Raw genomic sequence first — 9590 nt, forward strand, 5'->3', positions numbered from 1 at the left:
CAAATGAGTCATTGCATACTGCAAGTACAAATTCTCGGTGAACAAAACATAAATCCTCACGTAATCTGTCTGTTGCGATTTGGATGGACCAAATATGAAGCAACTTGACTGTCGACATGGTGAACACGTAGGGGCATAATTTTTCAAAAATGTGATCGAGGTTGCCTTCAGGTCAATCCAAATGTGGGGGAATAACAGATGATTAGAAATGTTGACATCTCAACACTAAAACTGACAGAAGGCTTATCGCTGGGTATTTTCCAATACAACCACAATTACAGAAATTTTCAGAAGAAAAAGTAATCTGTGTCATATCAACCAATTTTTCTAATGATAAAAAATCAATTGAATCACTACCATCCAAAACGAACAGATAACAAAGCCTGAAAAACAAACATGAACCAATTGCTTATATCAGCAGCAATGTTATATCTATTTCCCCCCACTGACTGTCAAATAGTTTGGTAGACATGCTCCAAATGAAATAGAGAACATTTTCATATTGGCATAATGGCATATGAGAACGATATGTCATAGAGGGTACAATGCTGGGTCAAAAGTGCACAATCTAGTCCAAACAGCAGTCTTTTATAAAGAGATAGAGACACTTTACTAAATTCTTTTCGATATAACTATTTCTGAATTGCTCCAAAATCAGAATAATATATAATGGTGTCATTATACAATGCATGACATCTAACTTAACTACCAGAAGAACAGAACTCAGGAGTAAGAACAATGAAAGTACTTACATTTAACATGGCATAAATGAAGAAGGTGTCTTGTTCTGCTTCTTTTGAAAAAATGTATGCTGAATAAGGCTTTCTTTGAGCCTATAAGGGATCAACACAGGTAGATCATCATCATACTGGAACTTGGCCAGCAAATTGCCCATTCTGTCACAGTGCAAGAGCCAGCCAAAGCAGATGACAAGCAGGTCACCCTCAGACACGATCTTGGCAAACCAATCTCCTTGTTCCTGGAATTGCCGGATCTCCATCTCTGGCAGCTTGATCCGGTACTGGAATGACCAGATTTCGATTTTGTAGTCCTGCAGCGCAAAGATTCTCATCCCCATCATGGCATCCTTGCTGCACGATGCAGCAAGCATGCCATCCATGTCAAACAACCGCATAATATCACGGGGGTTCACAGCAGGGGGGCGCATCTGCCTGAACAACTCAGCCACCGTGTCGAACACCAAGATCCTGTGGTAGTGGACAATGCATTGCTTCTTCCAGTGAACGTGCAGGTTTCCGTGGAGGTGCGCGGCACTGAACTAGTACTCACTACTCCCTCCACACACGGTGATTAGCTGGCACGACCTCAAGGCGAAGGTCACACAAAACTTTCAGGGCTTCCATTACCCACAAACGGCCCAAGCAGATCTTTTCCAATGCAAACAAAAAGACAAGGAGCCACTCGTAGAATATGTAAGAATATATGTCTACCTTCGTTCTCAAGCACCGCACATTGAGGAATCCGTAGCAATATCCGCGTGCATCGCGGGCCTCACCCCTGGCCCAACAGCGTCGAAGCTATCAGGGAAAGAGCCCAAAACGATGAGTGTTCTCTTCAGCAAACTCGATGAATACATCAGGTCTGACGAGGACCACCGCAGAAGAGTGGCGGAACGTAACAAGGAAAGGCAAACAAACCAGAACCGAAGCTGGCAATCTTCGCCTTACAACAAGCCTCAAAACCAAAACCAAAACCAAAACCAAACCGCGTCATGAACATTGAGGGAAACCAAAACCAAAGCTAGAGCTAAAACCAAAACAACAATACCCAAAGAGGGGGCCACTCTGGTAGAGGACGAGGTCGAGGAAGACAGCAAAAATCGTTCTACTGCGTCAACCATGGCTATCAGAACCATCATAATACATAGTGGTGCCCCAAAAAGAAAGAAGAAGAGAGGAAAGCTACAGAAGAAGCCGCGAAAGCAGCCGCACAAGCACCCAAAACAATCCACCACACAGCTTTTTACCCACACCCAAGCTTTTACTCCAACCAGCCCAGCTTCGCCAACTTCCAGCAACCAATGACCTGGCCTCTTCCGCCCCACATACAACCATACCACCAAACAATCCCACTACATGCTAACCCAAATCCGCCTCAAAAGCCTCAAGAAACACTACCTCCTCCCCCAAGCATGCCAGCCATAATGCCCAAACCAGAGCCCAGCATGCAAAAGAACAACCAAAACTCCTTACCTACCTTCGGCATGATAATGCCAATCACCGGACGCTCCTCTTTAGAGTTCGAGAACAAGAGGTAGAGGCAAAACTATTTCAGAGAAGTCAATGTAATCATACCCGACGGACCCCCAACGAAGCCAGAATGGGCACACATGCCCATAAGCTTCACGGGGGAAGACTTCAAGCTCAAGACAACTTCGCACAATGATGCGATGGTCATCAAAGCGCTGATAGCAGGTTGGACAGTTGGAAAAGTCCTAGTTGACACGGGCAGCTCCGCGGAGATCCTCTTCGCAAATGCATTCAGAGAAATGAACATTGACATGAACACGCTCGACCCAGTCGACATCCCACTTCTCGGCTTCGGTGGAAAGCCGGTGAAGGCCTTGGGAAAAATTGCTCTCCCGGTCTCGTTCGGGGACCACGACAATGCAAGAATAGAGCACATCACCTTCGACATGGTGGAGATGCACTATCCCTATAATGCAATACTTAGCCGCAGCTTCATCACCAAAATGGATGCAACAATTAGGCAACTATACCTATGCATGAAAATACCCGCGCTCAAGGGGGTCATAACAGTGTACGGTGATCAGCAAATGGCAAGGAATATAGAAAGAGGGGTAGCTCCGGGCCAAAAAAATGTCCACCACCTAGCCTCATCAAACGAAGCGGAAAGCTCAGCAAAGCAAAAGACCCACAATGAGCCCAAGTGGGACAAAGAAAAAATAAAGATCAGTGCTGACGGCGAAACAAAGCGGGTACTCCTAGACGGGTACATCGCAGACAGGTTCGTAACAATTGGAGCCAACCTCGACCCCGAAGAAGAACACAACCTCATCGAGTGCCTCAACAAGAACAAAGACATCTTCGCTTGGTCCGCAGGTGATCTCAAAGGAGTGGATAGGGAAATCATCGAGCACAGCCTCGACATCAGGCAAGGAGCTAGGCCAAAGAAGCAAAAGCTAAGAAAAATATCCGACGAAAAGGTCCAAGCCGTAAAGGCCGAAGTTGACAGGCTCCTCGAAGCTAACGTAATCAAGCCAATCCAGTACCCTGACTGGTTAGCTAACACAATACCAGTAAAAAAGAAAAATGACAAATGGAGAATGTGTATAGACTTCACAGACCTCAACAAGGCCTGCCCAAAAGATGATTACCCTCTCGAGAGGATTGACAAGGTAGTGGATGACGCTGCAAACAGTGAAATGCTCTCGCTACTTGACCTCTTCTCGAGGTACCACCAGATCAGAATCAAGAAGGAGGACGAAGGCAAAACAAGCTCCGTGACACCTTTTGGAATGTTCTGCTTCGTGCGTATGCCAGAGGGGCTAAAGAATGCAGGCCAAACATTCTCAAGGATGACGGCAACAGTCCTGGACAACTAGCTTCGGCTTAATATCCTGGCTTATGTGGATGATATCGTCGTCAAAAGCACCAAATGAAGCGACCACATTCTGGATCTCACAGAAACATTCGCTAACCTGAGGTCAGCCAACCTAAAGCTAAACCCAGAAAAGTGTGTATTCGGGGTCCAAAGAGGAAAGATCCTAGGCTGCCTGGTAATGACAAAAGGCATCGAGGCCAACCCAGATAAAATCAAGGCGCTAGCTAATATGTCAGAGCCAACTTCGCTCAAACAAGTCCAACGACTCACGGGTAGGGTTGCTGCGCTAAACCGTTTCATTCCAAGAGCAGCAGAGCGAAGCCTCCCCTTCTTCAAAGCACTCCGAAGCTCCAAAACACTTGAATGGGGACATGAGCAAAGCAAAGCATTCCAAGACCTCAAAGAGTACCTGCAATCTATGATGAAGCTATGCCCGCCAGAGCCCAAATCACCACTGCTATTGTACGTCCCAGCCTCAGCAACAGTCGTAAGCGCTGCGTTGATTCAAGAAAAAGAAATCGAAGGCAAAACTAGGCAAATACCAGTTTACTTCGCATCCGAAGCCCTGAGCAGCTCAAAGCTACACTACTCTGAACTTGAGAAAATCACATACGCAGTTGTTATGGCAGTGCGAAAACTGTGACACTACTTCGAGATGCATAGAATAGTCATTGTAACCAGCCAACCTCTTCATGATCTTTCCTCAAACAGGGAAGCTTCTAGCCGTATCGCCGAATGGGCATCTGAACTCTCAGAGTTCGTTGTCGACTTTGAAAGGCGCACAGCTATAAAATCCCAAGTACTGGCTGATTTCGTGGTCGATTGGACCTCGCCAAAGCAGGAGCCAAAACAGCTTGAAAGACCATGGGTCATCCACTACAATGGGGCTTGGTGCTGCAAAGGGACAGGCGTCGCAGCAGTGGTCACATCACCAACAGGTGCCAGAATCAAGTATGCAGCGAGGCTAGATTTCCCACCAACCGCGAAGTCAACCAACAACACCATAGAGTATGAGGGATTGCTGTTGGCCTTAAGGAAAATGAAAGCCATAGGGCAACAAACATTCATCATCAGAACGGACTCGTAGGTAATCCGTGATCACATCGAGAAAGATAGCGAGGCCAAAGAGCTAGAGCTCGTTAAATACCTTGAGGCAGTCCGAGCCATGGAGAAGCACTTTCTGGGGTTTGATGTCAAAAATATACCAAGATCACTAAATGACAATGCGGACAAGCTTGCAAAAGAAGCTGCAGAAGGCGAGCCAGTCCCACCCGACACATTCTACAAAGTCATAACCTCACCTTCGATCAAAGAAGAAGCTCCAGCCCCCGTCAACGCCATCCAGCGTTACGACTGGTGCGCGAGCATAATGGCTTTCCTTAGAGGTCACTTCGAACCTCAGAACGAGGCCGAACGTACGCGCCTAAAGCAAAGGGCAAGGGGCTACGCAATTATCGAGGGGCAGCTCTACAAAACAGGCATTTCAACACCGTGGCTTCGCTATGTCGATTATGAAACAGGCAGCGAACTGCTCAAAGAAATACACAGTGGTTTTTGCGAAACCCACATTGGCTCAAGGCTCTAGCAGGGAAAGTAATCCGATAGGGATTCTACTGGCCATCAGTCCACACAGACGCACACTTGCTCGTACAAAGCTGTGAGGCCTGCCAGAAGACAGCAAGGCAGACGTATGCACCCTCGCTCCCTATCCAGCTCATCCCACCTTCGTGGCCTCTCCGGAGATGGGGCATGGACCTAGTTGGTCCGCTGCCAATAGCACAAGGAAATTGTAGATTCGCAGTAGTTGCAATAGACTACTTCACCAAATGGGCCGAAGCCAAACCACTGGCCATCATCACATCGGCTTCGGTACAAAATTTCTTCTGGCAAAACATTGTCTGCCGGTTTGGAGTTCCAAGGGAACTAACCGTTGACAATGGCAAACAGTTTGACTGCGTCTCATTCACAGATTTCTGCGCCAGCATCGGCACGAAGATCAAATTCTTATCCGTATACCACCCACAATCAAACAGAGCTATGGAAAGGGCGAACAGTACCATATTCACTGCAGTCAAAAAATGTTTGTTCGATAAAAAAAAGGGCAAATGGGTCGACGAGCTCCCAAGAGTCATATGGTCCCATAACACAATAGAATCCAGGGCAACATACTTTACCCCGTTCAAGCTCTTATTCGGAGCCGAAGCTGTAACACCTGAAGAAATAAAAAACAAAAGCCTAAGAGTCCTTAAGCCCGGGGATGTGGACGAAATTGCCAGAATAGAGAAAGACATGATTGAGCATGACATCAACGAGGCCATCGAGAACCTGGACAAGTATCAGGAAGAAACCCAAAGATGGAGGGACCAACACATTCAAGAAAGACAGATCAATGTCGGTGACCTCGTCATCAAAAGGAAAAAGAATTGGGAAAACCTAGGCAAGCTACAAGAGACATGGGAAGGCCCCTACATTGTCACAAAAAGTGGCAGACCTGGCTCTCTCCACCTCGAAGACCAGCAAGGAAACACTCTCCCATACACCTGGAACATTGATAGCCTACAAAAATACTACCCATGATTGTACATGCTACCTTCGGCTTGCGGAACTATAAGCAACGCCGAAGGTAACAGAATAGTTTTTCTTTCTTTTCTTTTCTTTACTTCCAAATTTACCTCGTTTGTAAAGTCAGAGAGTCCGGACTGCACTCTTTTCCTTGCTAGGGCCTCCATAATGGAGGTAAGGTTTTTAACGAGGCAGTTCCATGTACACCTTTTTTCACAAAGAAAGAAAGGAAACTTCCCCTAAAAATACAAGTTGCATGACCTCGCGCATGTATGCGGTCGAGTATGCAAAAGGCAACACCAAGTTGCGCAACCTCGCGCCAGACCACGCAGGAATCCTAATGTGTAAATACAATGCCATTACAGATCAAAGACACTGAAACCTCCAGCCGCGAATCTGTGTTATCTGACCTCTCTTTTGCGACATTGCAAGGGGGGGGGCTGACATTTTTCAAACGAACATGAAAATTTTCTGTGACTTCGCAAGGGAAGGATCTGCAAGTCTGTGATCCTGACCTCTCGATTGCAACATCGCAAAGGGGGGGTGACGTTTTTCGAAAAAACATGAAATTTTTTTGCAACTTTGCAAGAGAAGAGTTTACAAGGTTCGTGTCACCTAACCTCGAAAAGGCCCAAGTAACATTTTCGATCTCACTCGGCAAAAGGCAACCAACTCAAAAGAACGACCTCGCACAAGGTCGACCCATGCAAAATATAGCAACGAATACGACTATGGTTGAAGCAACTTCGGGTCGCTGTATCAACCGGCTCTCGCATTTTCTAAGTCAGCAGGTTGCCTAATGCAGCAACCCGACTTTGACTTATCGAACCTCGCAACGAGTTCACTATGCCAGAAACCAGCACATTTAGACGGATACAACACAACAGTAACAAAAGTCGAATACATAACAAAACTAGCACATAGGTACTTTAGAGGGCATAGTTTCACAAACAAATAAAGTATCTGACTTCGTCAACTTTGTACACCAAAACCAACAAGTCAAAACCCCCCCTTAGCACGCATCAACTTACTCCACAGCATCCTTCTCGTCGTTGCCAACACGAGACTGCAAGCGCAGCTGTGCTAACCGCTCACACGCGAGCCTCTTCACATAGTCCTGCCCGGAGGTTGACCACATACGCTCAAACAAATTCTTCTTCGCATTCTCCACATCATTAGACTTGACAGTGCAGCCAATCTCCGAGGCAGCTGGCACAACGTAGTTATCTTTGGAAATATTCTTAACATGCTCGCATCCTTGTTGCTCCAGCAAGTAAAGGGTGCTTTCTAGATAGAACACTGCGGAGTAGTCGTTCAAGCCCTCAAGGACCTCGAGAAGACTCTTAACCTCGTCCAAAAGCCACTCGAACATACACTCGCATCCCTCATCCAATGGGCAATCATCAGGTTCAGCACCAAACACACCAAGGGAGACTTTGTAAGCTTCATGAACTTTTTCGAACCTCTCCCTTAGTGTAGTCTCTATTCGGCTCAACAGCTTTGCCTTCGTTTCTAACTCAGGCTCCATCTGGCTAACCTTAGATTTCAAACCCGCGATAACCTCACTGTCACGCTGGGCACCCTCATGTAAGCCTTCAATAATTCGGTCCTTCTCCTTCATCTGGCCCTCCAGCTCCGCTATATCCGCCACCAGACGATCAATCTCATCGCCCCTGGCCTCGTAGTTCTCGCTGAGTCTGCGAGAGTCCTCTTTCAACTCCACATTCTCAACCTTAACCTTCTTCATCTCCAAGGACATAGCAGCAATAGTCGCCTCAAGTGAAGCTACCTTCTTCGAAAGTTCCGAGGCTGCTCTCTCACTCTTAGCAAGCTGATCCCTCATAATCATTGAAGAATAAGACACCTACAAGTTTAAACAAAGAACAATAAGCCAAGTCACCAAAGACATAACAAGGTAATGGACAACACTCACCACACACATCACCAAATTATCCAGTAATCATACCTTCTTTACGAGGTTGGCCTCCAAGTTAAAGAGCTCTTCCGAGCTCATTGACTTGACAGCTTGCTGAAAATTTGTGCGTCAAAGAATACAACTGTAAGCGTAATACAACAACAACAAAAGCTACGAATAGCAAAACCACCTACAAGCAGCTCTCACCCTCATATTTTCACGCCTCAACGACGACCGGAACAACTTCCCTAGACTCACCCTTAGATGTCACCACCGTCTTTCCACCACTTAAACCACAACCCCTCCTTTGCCTTCAACCTCCCCAAAAGTCGCCGCGCCCGCCTTCTCCCCTCTTTTTGAACCGCCAATATCTGTATAGCGCCCGCAATCTTCACCCTCATCCCCCCAGACCAAAGACAGGTTGTGTGGATTATAAACCCTACCTTCGGCGCATGTCGCTAGAACCTCCGTGCGCCCGCTCAAGCCTAGACCTTCGTTCAGTCCCTGAAGACCCGCCGCCAAACTCTCACCTACATCATAACATTTAACTTTCAGCCTCACATGATCCTCACAACTAACCTCGCCAACGCCCCCCATAGTTGCTTCCAAGTCCTTCAAAAATCCCACCGAGGCCTTCCCACAATCAAAGAACCGCAGCTTCGGTAGAAACACCTCTACATGCTTACCAGATCTTACAGCTTCGGCGCACGCACCCTTTGGATCAGACAAGAACGCATCCACAAGCTTTGCCTTTTTGGCGGCAACCCTCCTCTCATGTTTCCCAGCTTCAATCAAGAGAGGCCGTGCGCCCTTAGCCTTCGAGCTTGTAGAGGGTGCCGTGATCTTGATACCAGCTGCTGAAGGCGCGTCAACCTTGGCACCTGAAATAGTAACACGAGCAAACTGAGGTTTATTAGCCCCTTTCTTGGTCCGCGTGGCGGGCTCGGCGGATGAAGGAGCAAAAGCAGGGACCTTCTTTGGAGGGCGCACGGAGACAGGAATGACGTGTGCTGGTTTGCTCAAGTCGACAGACGAAGCTGTCGACCCCGATGGCAACACGGCAGACGAAGCCCCTACAGTAACTTCTTTCCTCTTTTGCGCCTCCAAGTTCAGGGCTTTTTGCTTCACTTTGGCGGCCACTTGCAACTGAACAGTGAGCTTCGCCGCGGGCGCAAAATCAAATTTCACCTTCTTCCTCTGCTCAAGACCAGCACCCTGATGGCGCCTTTTGTCCACAACTTCAGGACGAGGCGGAACCACAATATCAAGAAAATCAAAAATCCGATTGACACGACGCCCGTGTCTCACAACGGATTCAAAAGAACGCCTTTCCGGCTGGGTCACGGGACCCAAAATCTGGTAAACCATGTTCTCCACTGTCTGGACAAACGAGTCCGAGTTGGCATCCCTCTCAACACCAGTTTCAAAGCAGGGGTACTGCACAGGCTTCTCGCTCCAAGACACCTTCTTCTCAACGAGCCTAAATGGCTTCGCAAATTCAGCGGACAGAGGCCACACTCTAGCAGCA

The 9590-nt window shown here is 47.4% G+C and overlaps 1 protein-coding gene across 1 annotated transcript; it reads left to right on the plus strand.

The window, feature by feature from the left end:
• Positions 1-2350: 2350 nt before the first annotated feature.
• LOC140223421 (uncharacterized) lies at positions 2351-3586 on the plus strand. The gene is made up of 2 exons (XM_072295259.1): positions 2351-3083; positions 3318-3586. The coding sequence occupies exons 1-2, from the start codon at positions 2351-2353 to the stop codon at positions 3584-3586; spliced, it is 1002 nt and encodes a 333-aa protein (XP_072151360.1).
• The last annotated feature ends 6004 nt before the right edge of the window (positions 3587-9590 follow it).

This window comes from Setaria viridis, chromosome 7 (genome assembly GCF_005286985.2).
Source record: "Setaria viridis chromosome 7, Setaria_viridis_v4.0, whole genome shotgun sequence".
Taxonomy (NCBI): domain Eukaryota; kingdom Viridiplantae; phylum Streptophyta; class Magnoliopsida; order Poales; family Poaceae; genus Setaria; species Setaria viridis.